Here is a 17,787-nt window from a genome sequence, read left to right on the forward strand (position 1 = left end):
AAATTCAGTGAATAAAATTTTATCTTGTTTCCAAAGGCTGAAAGTATTCCATGAAAAGAAAATAAGTTGACTTCTTTTGAGAACAAAAGAAACCCAGAGAAAACCTGGAGTACTTAAATCAAAATTTTTGCAGTTTTTTTTTTCTTACGCAGTTTTTGGAGGAGAAATCTACGTTTCCTGACAGACTGACTATCTCCTTAAGGAAACAGGCTGAGCCAATGTAACTCCTTCTGCCAATACCCTGGAAACAGTTGAGCTCCAGTGGCACAGCTCTAGGGATTATTGTTTTGGAAAGGACCAAGGTCACCCACCAGATCCTGTGAGTGCCTGGAAGTTGTAGGAGCTGCTGCCTCTAGGCAGGGCACACCAAGGTAACTGCAAGGTTTTATTCTTTCCTCCTGCGTCTGCTTCGAGTGAAATGATGACCCAGATTGGTGAGAAGGTGCTCCACACCTCTTGCTAACAGCCCATATCCCTTTATCACCTGCTGCTGAGTCACATGCCAGCGGGACAGAGGTGCTGCGAAGAGCTGAGAGGGAGCTCTGTGTTTCTGTTCACTTCCCCATGGCAACAGGTTTATCAGTCATTGTTTTGGCTCATTTCACTCTAACCATGCTGTATTAAAAGACCAGCAGCTCCTCGCACATGGCTGAGATGGATGCCAGTATTAACAGGAACCGGTTCTTTCCAGATAGTTTTGCTTCAAGCTTAAGCATAGTGAGATGGCCATTGTCAACTTTTTTCCTTTTTTTTTTCCCTTCCCCTAATGAACATTGCAGGTTTATTACAAAAGATAACATGCAGAACAACGGAAACTTTGCTAGACCCAGAAGACAGGCAGAAAGCAATAATCCTCTGATGTCAAATTATACAGGACCAAAATGTTTAGCTGTGTCTTACAGACAGTTGAATAATCTTATAGCCTCAAACTCTTTTATAGCTCTATTTATTAAGCTATGATGATGGAGATGGTAATAATATTCTGCAATTCAAGGAATTCTCTTCTGGGTCTGAGAGAAACCTGGTTTTGCCCACCCAACTGTGTATAACCAGATGCCCTCTGAGAGCTTTTAGTTTGCTTCTTTGATCACTGACCCCAGGTAGGAGGCAGGATATGCAGTTGCTCAGGTGGAAATTTTCTATGGCATCAGCCAGTTTGTAGAACAAACTGTAGGTACAGAATAGGAAGCCCTAGCAGTAGTATCAGTGTGATGGAGATCAAGGGAGTGGAGCACAGGGAAAGGCAAAACAAGCAGATAAAAAGAAAATGTCGAATAGATTGAGAAGCAAAACATAATAGTTAGAAGACTGGCAAAACTTTAAGATCAGTAGTTCAGAGTAAAGCTTTAGATAATTACTTTGCATGTAATAGTTTTATTTTCAGCTCTTGTCTAATATTCCTTCTGGAAGGACAACTGGGTGCTGCTTTATTAAACCACAGAAGTGATTGCAGTTCTTATCTTGCTAAATGGAAGAATGTGGCAGAGGTCATGAGCTGAACGCACTTGGGCCAGTAAAGGAAGAACAAGCACAGCACAGCAGGCAAAGGATCTCTTTGTTCAGGCGCTTTTCAGGAAAGGCTTGTACTTGCCCCTTGGGGGAAAGGGGCGATGGGGAATTTTAGGGGGACAGTGACCCACGCGGTTCCCCAGCCCTGCCCCGGGGGGAACAGGGAGATGAGGAATTTTGGGAGACAGTGACCCACGCGAGCTCGCAGCCCTGCCCCGGAGGGAACGAGACGATGAGGAATTTTGGGGAACACTGACCCATGCGGGTTCCCAGCCCCGCCCCGGGGGGAACAGGGAGATAAGGAATTCTGGGGGACACTGACCCACGTAGGTCCCCATCCCTGCCCCGGGGGGAACGGGGAGATGAGGAATTTGGGGGACACTGACCCACGTAGGTTCCCAGCCGGGGGGAACGGGGAGATGAGGAATTTTTGGGGACAGTGTCTCACGCGGGTTCCCAGCCCCGCCCCGCCCGTCTCCTCTGTGCACTCATGTGCCGGTCCCGCCCACAGCGGCGGGCCCACCCAATCAGAGGGCGGTGCGAAGTCCGGCCCCCCGCGCACCAGCCAATGGCATCGCAGCGCCGCCGGCGGGCTGGGCGGCGGGAGGGGCCTGTCGGAGGTGACCGGGACGCGCCCGCGGCGGCCCCGGCAGCGCGTCCGGCCCGGCTCGGCTCGGGTCGGCTCGGCCCGGCCCGGCATGGCGAGCCCCCGCGGGGGGCGGCCGGCGCGGCGCTCTGCCCGGGCTGCCGGCGGCGGCGGAGCGTGCTGCTGGGCGCTGCCCACGGGGCTGCTCTGCGCCTACGGCTTCTTCTGCAGCGTGCGGCCGTCGGAGCCCTTCCTCACCCCGTACCTGCTGGGGCCGCACAAGAACCTCTCCGAGACCCAGGTACCGCGGCCCGGCACCGCGCACCCCCGGCGTGTGTCTGTGTGGGTTTAGTTTGTGGGTGCGGGGGCATCACCGCCGTCTTTTCCCTCCCGCAGGTGTTCAACGAGATTTACCCGGTGTGGACTTACTCCTACCTGGCGCTGCTGTTTCCGGTGTTCCTGGCCACGGACTATCTGCGGTACAAGCCCGTGGTGCTGCTGCAGGGCCTGAGCCTCATCGTCACCTGGTTCATGCTGCTGTACGCCCAGGGGCTGCGGGCCGTCCAGTTCCTCGAGTTCTTCTACGGCATGGGCACTGCCACCGACATCGCCTATTACTCCTACATCTACAGCGTCGTCGATGTCAACCTGTACCAGAAGGTCACCAGCTACTGCCGGAGCGCCACCCTGGTGGGCTACACGGTGGGCTCGGTGTCCGGGCAGGTCCTTGTGTCGGTGGCAGGATGGTCCCTCTTCAGCTTGAACGTTATCTCCTTAACCAGCATATCCGTTGCCTTTGGCACGGCGTGGTTCCTGCCGATGCCACAAAAAAGCCTTTTCTTTCACCACGTCTCCAGTCAGCAGCTCAGTTGTGAAATGAAGGTGATGGATTGTAAAAATGGATCAGCCGTCCAAGATCGCCCCGATGTGCAGAGGGCACCTGGTTGGGAGGATGAGACAAAAGTTCCCTTAAATGGGGAGGATCATTCAGCAGAGAAGCAGGTGAGTTGTGCCCTGCACTTCCATAAGGAGAAGATGCCATTCTGATGTGGTTGCCACGCGTGCCTAAGTCCATGTGTGTACGTAGCAGTAGAGATGTAATATATAACAGAAAAAAAGTATCCCTTTGCTTATCCCTCTTCCTCATATATGGCATAGGGAAAATTATTACTGGCATCCTTTTGCTGTTTGAGCATGGTAGGCTGCTCTTCAGTTTTCTGAAATTGCTCTCCATGTTTTCCAATGCTGTAATTAAAATGCTCTGGGCATCAAATTGCTGTTCCATGGTACAAAGCCAGAAATATCTCTGGGGCATTAAAAATTCAATATATGTCCAGAATCTATGTGTGCTTCTGGGTGCACCAGTGACTTGCAGAAAAGAGGCAATTCTTCCTGCACTCACATTTTGACATTTGTTACTTCAACTGTTGTACAAGTTGTGCAGTAATAAGCTGTGTAATATTTGGATTTTATCTTACGTTCCTGGAAGGAAATTTGACTGGGAAGAAAACTGCAGTAGTTCTTCAGAGCACTTTGAGACAGACATTGATTAGTTACAGAGGTCGGAATACAGATGTATTGCACTGAGGTAGTGCCCACGCTTATGGCTTTTGTGGGCTGCATAACCTCCAGCAAAGTCACTTGTATTGAAACAAAGACAATATGGCTTAAAATTTAACTATATTGTTGCTAGCTTATGAATTTGCTGAGACTGTGCAAAATGTAATGTAATGTAACTGTTTGCAAGTGGGGCCAGCCCCAGCTGTGAGCAGTTAAGAGAACTAGAGCTAACTTGAGTATGTGTAACCAAAATAAGAGGACTTGCGTGAATGGAGAAGCAGCTCGAAGCACATGAGAAGTGCTTTCTAACACAGAGGAGGGGCGGAGCAGAACCTGGACATAAGGGGGGGTGAAGAATAGTAAACAACATAAGACATAAACAATAGCATGTATAATTTCATGACATAAATCTACCGAGTGCCTGTAACAGATAATATTTGGAGCTAACTCCTTAAAAAGGGCTGAGTTGTATACCCGGTGGGCACGTACAGGGGGCATGGGCCCCCTGCGTGGCCCCGGCCGTGGCCAGGCCGTAATAAAATTGTGCTTTACTATCAATATCTAGATTTTCTTTAAATCAGTATGGAAACCAGTGTGCCGGTACCCTTGTTGGGTAGTGGGACGTGTTGGGTCCTACAAGGTGATGAGTGAGAAGCCTCCAATTTTGAGGCCCAATGTGTGAGTGCCCTTGCCTGCTGGGCAGGTCTCTGCCACACGGCTCCAGGTAACACACGTGTATGGAGAACCAGGAGGGAGATTCTCACCAGAGGAATTTGAGGCCCTGGGGAGAGGTCAGCCTTGCTCCTCAGGCAAGAGGAGGCCGTGCTTGTTCTGAGAACAAGCCAGAAGATAAGTACAGCTGTTGGATTAGTCAGCAATGGGTATCTTAGCAAGGAAGCCACAGTTAGCTGGTTTTGGGGAGGCAGCATCCAGGGCTGCCTTCAGCTTCTCCAGCTGCATCTGAGAATTAAAGGTATTAACATTCCAGGGATTTAATCCTGCCCCATCCAGCACGGTCTTGTGTGAGCAAAAGTCTGTTTAACTGTGTTATGCTTGTGTGCTGAAGGGTATTTGTTAAGACAAACTCTGTGCCAATAACGACTAACATATAACTTATCCATCCCTTTTGTTTATCCCACTCCCATCCAGTGAGAGTGCTTCCAAACTAGTGGTGAAAAGTTTAGAAAAGGAGCAAATACACCTGGACAGCTCCCCAGAGTTGAGCTGTACCAGGTGCGAAAAGCTAAGAAGCACTGCCATGTGATGGTAGTTCTCCTTCCTGAGGTAACAACAGCCGTATTTCACAAACGTGAATGGCTGTATGAATAATTGTACCGAAGATGCACTGCCAGGAGGTGGGAGAGCAGATGGCCCTCTCTGCCTTATCAGGCACATGGTTGGTCTGAATATGCCAAATCGGTTTTTGCAGTGTGTGTGACAGTTTCATTCCCTTGTTTTTCTGTGCCTAAACTTGAGCTTCGTGTGAAATCTTCTATGTGGGTGTTATGTGCTAAAGTCACATTGCCACAAGCTGACCTCATCCCAAGTTGTTGTTGGGCTTTGGAAGACTGGTATCCGTATGCAGAGCAAGAGTTACACCGTTGCCAAAGCACCAGTGGTACTTTATGTGTTCAGTAAAGATGTTTAGAATTAATGACACTTGGAGGGCTGAAAGAAAGAGAGTTCAGGACAGGGTGCAGGCTGTAGTCTTTGGGAGTTTTGGTAGAAACGCTATAAAGTGAGTTTAATTGATCATGGAAAATAGTCTTTCTCAGGCACACACTGCACAATTCCCCTAGGGAAAGGGCATACCACCAAGAGCCCAAAGTTGCTGCTGCTGTGTGGAAACCACTCTGAAACTGGATGTGTGACAGCCCAGTGTGTAATAGCTCAGTCCTGTGACACTGCTGTGTGTTTCCCTGCAGGGAATTCAAGTTCACAGGGGCCAGAGATGCTCAGTGGGCCTTGGGGCTCTGCCCGGTCTCAGGTGAAGTAACTGCTCCTCTGACTCATACAAGAAGGGTCTTGCCTGTCTGCACAGATTCTGTACATGTGTACATGCAGCAAATGTAATCAGGAACTCTTGTCTACAAAGTAAAGACATGCTCTTTTCTTCTGCTGCTTTTGACATAAAGTGGTAAAGAGTAGGACTGCAAGAGCCTGTATGTAAAAACCAATTTTGATTGTTGTCATCACCTCTTGCTAGAATTGATCTATTTTCAGTTATATCTTTTAAGGGTCTGCCCCTTTTTGTACTCTTTTTGTAATGAAAACTTCAGTTTTTATCTCATGCCTTTTGTCAGGCTGCTTGCGTGTACAGAAGCTGCCATTTGTAGTGGAAGTAGCTTCTGTTTCTCATGAGATCCCCAGGTGACAGCTCTCACCTTGAAGCCTTGGTGAGCTTTGGCAGGGGTAGAATGTGCTGTAATGAGATTGCTTCTTGGAATATTTATAAACTCTAAATGCTAGTACTAAAGAAAATCAACTTATTTGTGGGGAGATATACTCATCCAGTACCTTTCACGTTCTTTGTGCTACAAAGTTAGGTTTGATTTGGATCAGGACTTAAAAGTGTCAGTGATGCTTTTTGCCTTTATTATTTAAATGGCTGTCTTGTCAAAGTGGCTGTCGTGTCCTGTTCTCCTTCTGTGGTACCTTTCAGTGGCTTCCTTAAGATCAGTATTCCTGCTCTCTGCTTGGGAGAGCCAGAGATGGAGGTGTGGTTGGGACTGGACTGTGTCTCTGCACATTAAGGGGATGGCCCTGGTTAACACGGAGACCAGTTCCTGAGACTGTGGGGTGAGGAATCTTTTTATTCATTACTCTGTGGAGGTTTGTGTCCAAGAGTGGTATTGTCACTCATCAGTCATCAGACCACCTGAAAGGGGCAATTTTATGGAGCTGTGTGAAGTATTTACAAACAAAGACTTAACATTTCTCTCCCTTTTCTTCTCCAATCTATGCAGGAGCAGAAAGTAGACATCGTGAAGGTGCTCAAGGATCTCTGGCAGGACTTCCTGCAGTGCTACTCCTCCCGGACCATGCTCTGCTGGTCTGTGTGGTGGGCACTGTCCACCTGTGGCTACTTTCAGGTCATCAACTACGCTCAGGGCCTGTGGGAGATGGTGTTGCCTTTCCATAGCACGGAGATCTACAATGGTGCCGTGGAGGCAGCCTCGACACTCCTAGGTAAGCATCCCTGACAGGCACAGGTTGGATGCTCAGTGCTGAGCTGGTCACTGCACACAGCTCTTGTAATTCCTGTAATCCAGTATGTAGGTGTTTAAAGGAGCCTTCCAAGTCAATCTTCATTTTGAAATATTTGGCAGAAGACTTCAGGCATGTGGCTGACTGTGTGTTCTTGGCTGCTGCAATGGCAGTGGTGTTGTGCTTGTTTTTATCACTCAGAGCCAGACTAAGGGTCCTATGCTTTTGGTTTTCTTCTGGCTGCATAGGGAACATATGAAGGTTCCTGTACACATGAGGCATGCAGTGAGACATGTTTAGTCATTGCAGCACTGTTAAGAGGAGAAGCTATTAAGATGAAAGAAGTTGGTTGACTTGAAAGGGACAGGTAGGTCAGTCAACACAAACATTTGTTTATTAAGTTGTTCAATACTGTTTCATTACCAGAACTAGGACAATACCTTTTAAATATAGCTAACAAAGCCTTACAGAGGCTTTCTAGATGTGGTGCAGTATGTTCCTTTTCTTTGATGGACTCATCGTTCCATCATCTGCTTTGGACATCACCTATTTGGGGGCAAAAGAAACCAAGGTACAGAACAAATTATTAGTACTTTCTTGGACATGCTGAGCCTCTTCCTGAAATTCAGTGGGAAGCTGTGGCTGGTTTATAGTTGTAAAAGCTAGTCTACAACCCATTGTTAGTTGGATTTGAAACTGTTGGGAACTTGATTTTGAAGACTTTGGCTATTCAGTAGTTCTTGCTATGCTCAACCTACATTTAAATTGTATGCAGTCATAGACTGTTCCTCCACTCTAGCATGATGCTGTGGCTCTGATTTCTTGTTTGAATTGGCTTCCTTTACCATCTTGCCTTGGTCCTAGGAAGGAGAAGAATTTATATCAAGGGAAAGAAGACTCATAATGAGGTCAAATGTGAGCAGATTTTTTTTTAAAAAAAGGGAATAAAAACCCTAAAAATTAAGGAGAGATATTTTTCAACCCTAATTCTGAGCATCTTTGATATCAAGGTCCTTTTTTAAAAGGCCTGTGAACAATGGCCCTATTAGAGGAAAAGGTGGTTGGCACTAAACTCTTGTAAAACTCAAGTTTTTAATTTTCCATTTTTATTTTTTTTCCTCTAGTATCTTTTAATAAATGCTTGAATCATTTTGGGTAATGTTTTCTGAAAGCAAATTAACCTCTGTCCCTGAACTGCTCAAAAGACAACCAGAAAATCCTTTCAGTTGACTCAGATTAATTGCTTGAAAGAAGTTTAGTGAAATAATAATCACAACTAAAAGCTTGAAGTGTATATCAGGACTGGAAGGGACGTGTTAAGGGTGAGCATGCAGTGACCTGACTCCCTAAGCACTAGTGCAAATGCTCTATCTTCTGATTTCCAGTTAGAATTTATTAATGAGCAGTTTATTTCTCTCTGATGTCATGCCAAGGTTGTATTTTAGCACAAAATCTTTGCTCTGAGCCAAAACAGTCAAGTTTTTCTAGTTGTTCTTTGATAAGGTTAAGCTCTTTGTTCTCTTCATCTTATTAGCCCCTCTTTGCACCAAGCCTGATTTGAGTTGCATTCTCTTTAAAGGTGAATGACTGGAGCTGCACTCGGCTTTATTCAGTGAAGCCTCAGACTTAGTGAGCATACTCTTTACTCATCTCCCTTAGCTAGACTTACCTCCCCCACATACCTCTCCTGGTGCATCCCAGATCTGATTTTTCATTGTTTTCATCGGTCTTAGTCACTCTGTGCTGTTATGAGCAATGTTCAGCAACCTTTATGTAAGATGCTGTTGCCACCCCTGCAGAAGAGTTTAAGTTGAGCCTGGTGACTCATGTACCTGTCGGCTTCCTGTCCTGGCAAGATAAACAGTATTCCTTCGAGGGAGGTCAGGTGACTGTTAAGCTGCATCCCTGCACCTTCTTGGGAATGTGGCAGTCCTTTCTCAGGTTGGGTTGTGAAACCACTGAATCAGCTGCAGGTGTCTCATTGCAGGACACAGATTGAATATCTTAATTAGGTGTCAGGCTGATACAACCTTGACACAGAGAGAGAGTACAACTTCATGAGTTGCCATGAGATCCCCTGAGCGTCATGTCTTTTCCCAAATTTCAGCATTGCTGAGACAGTAGGAAGAAGGCCCTAGGACTTGGCTTTTTTACATCTCCAGGGTTTTGCTGCTGGGGAGTCACACTTTCAAAGAACAGAATGTCAGTAAAGTAGTGTCACAGCAGGCACTGGGAAGAAGAGTTTAGTGGGGAGAAGTAAATTTCTTTCCCTTGGCATAGCTCCCTTCTTCTGTAGCCTGCAAGATTGATGTGAGGTCTGACAGGATCACAGGCTGGTGCACACTGATGGTACATAAGGAGTCTTGGTGTGCTTGAAGGTCTTCTCAGATAATAGGCCTTCTAAGGGCTACAAAGAGCTTAGATGTTGCACTGTAGGACTTCTGTACTTCTAATGCTGAATACAATCCTGTTTTTCACAGATCTCCAGTAAACCTCCCTTTGTCAGTATGCTGTTTATCTAGTTTGCTCTGTACAGTAGTGCTGTTATGCTGTTGGTTGCTATTTGGCTTGTTTGCAGAACAAAACCTACTCAAAATGGGGATTTTCTATTAATGGAATATGTATTTAGGCTTCTCAGTAGCTGCACCTGTGGTTCTATGTGAACACCTTGTGTGCTCACTGATTTGCATGAAATACCACACATTTCTATCTTGGGATCTGTCTTCTCATCTGCCCTTCATAAAATCCAGCCAGAGCTACAAACCTGTTCTGGTTTCAAAGGATTGTTCTTGCACAATCAATAGTGCATGATTGTACCTTGTGATTAGGCTGCATCTCAGGAGATGTCCAAATCAGATCCCTCTTACTTACTCTTACAGCTCAATGTGCTGGTGACAGTAAATGTAGGTTTTTCTGCCTTCTGGGAGAGAGCTCTAACAGCTGTGCATCCAAGTGTGTAGTGTCTTCCTATCCTCCTAAAGAAGCACAAAATAGGTGAGTGCTTTTGAGAACCAGGGCTTGCATTTCTCAACACAAATTGCCCAGTTGACAACACTGCCACAGTCAGGTGCAGAGGACTGAATGGCAGAGGCCTGAGTCGTGGGGCAGTTGTGCTTCTGGTGCCACAGAGGAGACTTCAGAGGCAGTCAGCATTTGCCTATGCATTTTCTTTCCTGTTCCTGTAAAAGTAAATAGGAGTTTACAGCAGGGTTCCAGGTGAGGGAGGAGTCAGGAAGGAGAGCCTCTAAGGTATTCACATTCATGTCCTTCTCTTCAATCATGTTTGGCTGTTAGAGGCTGTACAGCTCCGAATACACAGTCCCAAAATTGTTCCACCTGCAATTACTAATGGTTATGCTTTCCTTCCTATCACAGGAGCTGTTGCAGTCGTTGTTGTGGGTCACATAAAAACATCCTGGGCAACGTGGGGTGAAGTGGCACTTGCCCTGTTCTCCTTTCTTATTGCTGCTGCTGTATATGTCATGGACACTGTTCATAACATCTGGGTGTGCTATGCATCCTATGTTGTCTTCAGAATTATCTACATGATGCTAATCACGATAGCAACGTGAGTATCAAGGTTAGAGCTGGTGTGAAAGCAGCATATTTTCTGTGTATCAAGAGTCTTGCAAGGGGTTGTGTTGTGATTCAGGTTGGAAACTGAGGCATATTTAGCTGACAGCATGCCTGAGCTTAAAAGTCTTATGACACTAAAGTGATTACTTCTAATTATTAGATAGTGCTGTTTGACAGGGGGATGTTTTTCATAAACATGTCTGCAGTGAAGCTAACAGATGGGGAGAGGATGATGCTTTGCCTGTGCTGAAGCTTCAGCTTCCCCTAACCTGTGAGGAAGAAAACTTCTTCAATGTTATTTGTCATTTTGGGGAGGAAAACATAGTTGTTGTTGTTGAACTACACATGCATAATCACTATGAGACAGCTCAAGCACAGTATGGTAGGTGATGCTGTAACTGGTAATTGCAAAGGGAGTTCTGGTTAGAAGGACACCAGAGGTTATGGACTGCACTACAATAGATTGATGCTTTGAGACTGTCGGCCGCTCTCTGGGATCAGAACATGTTGTATCTTCTCTGTATTACAAGACCCTTTACATCGGACAGGAGGGCTGCTTCAGTAACACTGAAACCCACAGAGCTCCTAAAGTGCTGTTCTGGATTGGTTCTATTTTTAAAAAAAAAAGTTTTTTGCTTGTATCTATTGTTCTCTTTTAGGTTCTGTGCTAGTGTGTCATGATCCTATTTAGAAAAGTTCACTGGCAGTGCAAAGTAATTTAGCTATGAAAAATACTGGAGCAGTCCATGTAACTCCTCAGGCTGCACAGTCATCTTGTCCAGAAATGTTCCTCCTATTTGTGCATTTCCTTGCTTTTTCCCTGTCCTTATGTTTCTGATCATCCCCTTCTTTCCAGGTTCCAGATTGCTACAAATCTCAGCGTGGAGCGATACGCCCTGGTGTTTGGGGTCAATACTTTCATTGCCTTAGCACTTCAGACTCTGCTCACTGTGATTGTTGTGGATACTAGTGGGCTTGGGTTGGACATCTTCACCCAGGTATGATAGATGCTTGTACCTTAATTGATGGGAGGGAAGGAGGGAGGGAGGGAGGAAGGTAAACCAAGCTGTAAAGCTTTTCAGCTACCTGTTTCTGGGTCAGGGGTATGTCAGAGAAATAATTACCGATTCTTGATATTTTAGAAGAGGAAGGGAGCTTATTTATTAACATTCTTGTAAATATGGTAACTGTTTGGTTTAACCACTTCTTTTTATTTTCTTTTCTCTGCAGTTCATGATTTATGCCTCTTACTTTGCAGTCATCTCACTGGTGTTCTTGGTCAGTGGCATATGTAGTATTGTTAGAGTTCACAGAAGACAAGAGCAGACACAAAGCAGACCTCCTGAGAGCCAGTAGTTCACCAAACGAAGACTGTTGGTCACTACATATGAAGATATAGGTCTGTTTTTAATCTTTGCCTTTTCTTCCCAAGGCAGTCACCTTAACGGTATTTGATCCGTATTTATACTATATTAGTAGCACATTTTAGAAGGTAAATGTATTAGCTCTTACGTAAGTAAGAACAAATATCTTCTTTCTAAAATGCCTTTTGTTCTTCTGTTGCATATATGGAATGTGCAGCAAAGAACAGTAAAGCTTTCTCAACGAATGAGAACCTTGGGAGGTTTTACTCAAAGGCTGTCCCTCTGCAGGCAGCTTTGTGATTGTCTAGTCAACTGCTGCTCTCTCTATCACTGAGGTGCTGCTGCAGGGCAGAAGCGAGGGCACACTGATAGACCTCTTTGTGGAGAGCCCCAGGCCTGGGACAAGAGGTGGCCTTAGGGCTGTGCTCTGCAGCGTGCCTCTCACTGTGGCTGCCCTGTGATGCTGGATGCTCCTTTTGAGGACTGGTACACTGATGTTTCTGCATACGCACATGCTTCCTTGAGGAGCCTGCACTGTTTCTCCTGCTCCTCTCTGTCACCCCTGTTGCCACCAGATTTTTACCATGGCTGATCAGGGTGCTCCCTCAAAAACATAACTCTGTCCTGGTGCAGCTTGTAACACGGGTGGATTGGCTATCATCAGCACTGCTTGTGCCATGCAGGCCTGTACTCAAGGGACTGTAAAGCTGGAGGGGAAGCTAAGAGGGAGTTTAAGTAGACAAGATGCAAATTCAGGGGACCTTTGGACAACTTTGCCTTTGCCCTTTAGGACTGCAGGTTTCTGTGATTACAGGAGTCCCTGACTCACAACCCTGAGGGCTGAACTGTGTCGGTGGGATGGTGGATGTTAATACAGCACTGAGAAGGAGGGTGACTTGCAGAATTTTAAGCTGCTCTTTGTGTCCTGGGAGAACCGTGACTCTGGTGACTAAATAGACACCTTGAGTTATGGTAGTTAGCAGAATCACTGTCTGAGACTTTGAAAAATGATGATTTGTGATCTGTCAGTTTTTTACTTCCTTATTTTAAAATGCCTTTATGCTTCTGATGGGTCTCTGTCCACGAATTCTACCTCTTCTTTCCATGTGAGCAGAACAATGAATGTTTGGAGTGGGCAGTCACTTTGTTTTGTCCAGTTTAAGCAATCTGGGACTTGCCTCATCTCTGTTTTTTAAAAATAATTTAATTTTTCCAAATTGCTTCAACACTGGGAAGGAGTTGCACAGAGTTGTCCTGGGCTTGGGAACCTGGATACTCAGGCACCATGATATCTGCAGTATACTGTGGAAATGGCCTATGGCTTTCCCTGTTGTTGTGCAGGTTGTGGTAAGTTTAAGTGTACGGGACAGCTGGCAAGGGAGAAAGTACAACGTAATGTACTTCCCTCCATGCCTTCTCCCTGTGTGTTGTTTAGAGGTTCTTCTCTCAGCTGATGAAGCAGCCTTGTTTCATCACTTGATTCAGTGCCATGGAAACTTCACAACATTGGGATTGGGAAGGTGTATTCCTGCTGACTGGAACATTTCTCATTTTCTGTGAGCCTGAGCCTTTATCAGACAAGGTGAATGATTAATGTTTTTGGGATGTGCCCTTCCAGGCTGGCTGCTCAGGGGAGGCCACTCCCCAAAGCCCCTGTGTGTTTGCAGGCTGCCTCCTAAAACAAGCACCTAAAGAGGAGCTCAGCTGCACTGACACTTAGGCACGTAAACTTAACTGCCTTATCCTGAAATGGAAACTTGAAGCCACCCATGTATATATTCCTTTCTCTGCTGTTTTTTGGTTTTAAAAAAGTAAAGTCTGAAGCCATGACATGCTAGTTGATGAGCTGTCCTGGTACAGGAATAGTCTGTCCTTTGAGTTCCTTGGTTTGATGGCAGTTGCAGCAAGGCCAGAGAAGTGGGTGTACATCACTCTTGTCAAGTGACCAAAAGAAGCAGTTCAATTTTAATCATGTTTTTCATACAGAGAATAAGTCTTTGATGGGAAACAGCCCAGTTATTTTAAAAGCAAGTCAAAAATTCACTAACAAAGTACAGCAATAATAATGATTTTTTTACCAAAGTAATGAAACTGTGGCAACTGAGGCACAGTATGCTGTGTACATCTTCAGGTCTGCTAATGTGTGGAAGCCACATCTGGATGTTGTTCAGGTTCCTAGCTGTGCTGTTGTTGTGGTGATGAGGTGACTATAGAGCCTGACTGGACCTGGATAGAGTTAATGATGCCTATGAAATTCTGTAACCATGTTGACATTGTTGGTTTCTAATTGAATAGATATTTTTGTTAAATAAAAATACTCCATGATATCCTGTGTGGCCAGTGTTTGTTTTCTATTTGATATCTTGCTAATTCATAGCCCTGCTATTTCAGGTTTTTCTGAGCATCTTTGTAACAAAGAAGAAAAGAATATAGGTCAAAACATGCAGAAAGAAGCAGGTCTTCAAGAAGCTGATATTTGCTGGCTGGCTTCTGTAGGCTTGCAGAACTCTGTGAAAGTGTCTTGTATTAAGGATTCTTAATTGCTGAACTCTAGTTCCAGTGCAGACTGGTCCAGTGAGGGAAATCATCACTCACTGCTGCAGGGTAACCATGTTAAGGATGCATCAGTCTCACTGAGGGTGACAGTAGAGCAAAGGAGGTGTAGGTTTGCCACGCAGGAGGACCTTTCTGTTTACATTGACTTAATTACAAAGTTAAGGCCTTAAGGAAGAAATGCTGTTAATTCCCCACCCTGGCATAGCCACACTTAACTGCCTTGGAAAGCTCTCCCTGCACTGTGCTACTGTGCTTCTAGAAGAGATGGCTTGTACTATAAGGCTGGGCTGGAGGGCAAAGTGATCTCTGAGTATCTGCTACCACTTGGATATAGGTTGGTGTGGGTAGTAGCCCAACAAGCCCTCTGCACAATACCAAAGAAAAGAGAAAAGGGGTTTTCTGGGCAGGAAAGGGGGAGGGAGAGGGTTTCTCACACTTGTTTCCTTCAGAGCTTTATTGCTGAGGCAGAAAGGATAGAACTGTCAGCATGTCTGCTGTTCAGTTGCTCTGAATTTCATTCATCTGCCTTCCCTGGATAAATGCAGGAGTCAGCTGTGCAAGGATGAGCTTGTCAGTGGGGGGGATTAAAATCTCTGCTTGTGTATGTCAGAAAGGCAGCTAGTAGCTGATACAGGCGTATAGCATTACCCTCTCAGGTTGGATTCAAGTGTTTCGTATGTGGTGCTGGTGGAAGGTGCTGTGACAAGAACCCTGAGGCTGCTCTTGACTTCAAGTGAAGCAAGTCCACATGAACTGTGGCAACTGTTCTTGCTCCTCCCATCATATCCTGCCACATCGTGTACAGCTGAGAGAGCTGAAAAGGGACACAGCTGCTGAGAAGGAGCTGAATTTCTGCATTGGAGATACAGCACACAGTGCAGCCTGATGGATATGAGATAAATACTACACACAGCTGTCTGCGTGGAAAGCTGTGGCTGTTTCTTTGTTCCAGTTGATGCTCTAAGCTGTGGGAGGTGAGTGTTACTACTTAATCTGTGTGTCCTGTGCTGGGCTTGCTATGATGCTGGTAAGATCAGGATGGTATAGTCCCTGGACTAAAGCTAAAGATGTGGTATAGCTCCTGAGATCACTGTTACAGTGAAAGGTGCTGGGCTTGTTCTGTCCAAAAAGCAAGGAATAGTGAGAGCTGCCAGAGGCTGCTGTTTCAGAAGCAGCACCCACTGCTGTCTTTCTGGACTCAAACTTGCTGTGAGAGCCCACCAGGGCATGGCAGGGTTACACTCAGCCCTGCTGTGGCTGTGTGCATGTCTGACACAGCCGGCAGCTTTGGCGGTGCTCTCAGGAAAAGGGAAGGGCTCTGCGTGGAAGTAATGGCATTTTCTTCTCTTTTGGTGTGATCACAGCCAAGTACAGGGAGGGAAAGAGAGACTTTGGCTATGGAAGAGACAGGAGACTGGGAGCTCTGAATCCTGTTACCAGTGGCTCTAAGTGTCAACTCTTTCATACACAACATACAAAAGTGTTAAGGTGCTGGTTTAACATTGCCCTGGAGGTGTTAGGCAGCCTTTCTCTGTGAAATGTACTCACTCTGCATGAGACCGTGTTCCCTGATCACAGTGTCTGATGCATTAGTGACATGGAGAAGAGCAGCCAACATGTCGGGATCTGCCCTTGGAGCCCTGCACTGCTTAGCTACTGTTTTCATTGCATTTTTATAACCATTCTCTGTACCTTGCTCACAGATGGGAACATCTGAAAACCTACATTTAATGACATGTGGGTTAATGAATGCATGCATGAATTTAGATTGACCTCATATCATTAAGTTATGATTATCAAGCATCACAGTTTGATATTCCAGTAATGGGGTCTAATCCTTGTCTTCATCACGCTGATTTGCTATTAGTCAAATAAAGCATCTCTCATGAGTGAAAAGGATAGCACTGGCTTTTAAGCTGAAGGATAGGCTTATGATAAAAGCAGAGTGAAAAGCTTTGGTATGGTGCCCAGTTCTCTGTATTTTAGTTTGCTATGAACTTGTGAAAGATGCCTATCTATGAAATGTGGGAAATCAGAAATTCAGCATATTGTCTGCAAGGGTGGGATAACTGCATGCCCTAGGTGAGGTCACTGGTTGAAGTTTTCCCCGGTACAGCAGGAACCATTGCCAAGCAGGTACCTGAGCGTTATCTCCAGTAAATACCATGGAGCTCTTCCAGCCCACTGGAAACAATATCAAAACCCATTTATCTTTCTCACTGTATGATGTAGGATGAGCAGAAATCCCGAGGTCATGGAGTCCAGCTCTTCTGTGGCATGTGTCCTGTATGATGACAGGTGTCTTCACGGATCTTCTGAACCCCACCTTGAAGGGGTTTAGCTTTTCTACCCTGCGTGACTCTGAGTGAAAGGGTAACTCTACTTGAGTTACTCTGAGGGTTATCAAAGCCCTGGCTTTGTGGCTGTCTTCTGCTGGTGTTTTCTTTCATTAACTCTTTAACACCACAGGGGTGCCACCCTCTGAGGCATGTGGCCTTGCAGACTGTCATCTTTCACTTTTCTGTGCCAATGTATTCAAATTTGGGGGCCATGGCTGTGTGAAGGCCAGTGTGACAGTCACCATGTCAGTGAGGACCACTCCCTCCCTCCCGCCTCAGGGGACCCATGCTGCTGTAGGCCAGGCCCATGTCCTGGCAGGAGGGCTGAGCAGGGACATCCCCCAAAATATGGTGCTGGGAAGCATCTTGTGATGCTGCCTGAACCTTGGTCACCCTGGAGGGCTGCTGGCAGCTGCTTCCCCTTGCAGCGAGCCCTGTGTGTGCTCCATGGAGACTGGGATGGTCACACAGCTCACTGGGGACCTGCTGACCACAGGGACACAACATCTACCATCCGTGGGGCTCTTTGGTCCACCACAGAGGAGGCTGTCATGTGCCACCTCCCCCCCAGCTCTACTAAGGAGCCTGGCACCTCTGCCAGCTCCCCTGGCCCTGCAGGTAAATCAGGGTGGGAGGTTTTGCCATTTTTCTTCCAGATGGGAATAATTCAGGGTGTTTTCCAGTTTTCTTTGTTTCCTTTTCCAAGTGGAAATGTGTGGTTAACACAGAGAGGTGTGTCTCTGGAGGTTCAGTGCTTGCCCTCATCCAGTGAGGTACTGGGACAGGTTGTGGGTGTTCGAGGCTGGGATGGGGCTCTGAGCAGCCTGCTCTGCTTGAAAGTGTCCCTGGACTAGAACCAGTCGCCTTCCAGCCCAAACCATTCTGTACTTCTATGATTCTGTGACTAACAAAAGCCCAAATTCTGACACTGGTGGCTCCTGCGCTGATCCGATTGCTCAGCATGAATAATACAGCACATGAACCGCGGCTGCTCCCTGTCAAGTGCATCATTTACCAGCACCCGAGGGCTTTCGTCTGGACAGGGAGCCCCTTGCCGCTCTCCCGCCGCGCTGCCCAGGGGCTGTGCGCG

The 17,787-nt window shown here is 46.3% G+C and overlaps 1 protein-coding gene across 1 annotated transcript; it reads left to right on the forward strand.

Annotated features, from left to right (window-relative positions):
- The first annotated feature begins 1,973 nt into the window (after nucleotides 1-1,973).
- On the forward strand, nucleotides 1,974-14,129 carry SLC19A2 (solute carrier family 19 member 2). The gene is made up of 6 exons (XM_071560901.1): nucleotides 1,974-2,396; nucleotides 2,492-3,097; nucleotides 6,622-6,844; nucleotides 10,238-10,430; nucleotides 11,295-11,436; nucleotides 11,669-14,129. The coding sequence occupies exons 1-6, from the start codon at nucleotides 2,208-2,210 to the stop codon at nucleotides 11,792-11,794; spliced, it is 1,479 nt and encodes a 492-aa protein (XP_071417002.1). The 5' UTR covers nucleotides 1,974-2,207; the 3' UTR covers nucleotides 11,795-14,129.
- Nucleotides 14,130-17,787: the final 3,658 nt, after the last annotated feature.

Source organism: Pithys albifrons, chromosome 1 (assembly GCF_047495875.1).
Source record: "Pithys albifrons albifrons isolate INPA30051 chromosome 1, PitAlb_v1, whole genome shotgun sequence".
In the NCBI taxonomy this organism is placed as follows: domain Eukaryota; kingdom Metazoa; phylum Chordata; class Aves; order Passeriformes; family Thamnophilidae; genus Pithys; species Pithys albifrons.

Bases quoted from the DNA above. Each gene is read 5' to 3' on its own strand.
- SLC19A2 (XM_071560901.1), top strand. From the start codon at position 2,208: ATGGCGAGCCCCCGCGGGGGGCGGCCGGCGCGGCGCTCTGCCCGGGCT. The intron at 6,845-10,237 runs GTAAGCATCCCT...TTCCTATCACAG, and splicing joins GGCAGCCTCGACACTCCTAG to GAGCTGTTGCAGTCGTTGTT. The intron at 10,431-11,294 runs GTGAGTATCAAG...CCTTCTTTCCAG, and splicing joins ATGCTAATCACGATAGCAAC to GTTCCAGATTGCTACAAATC.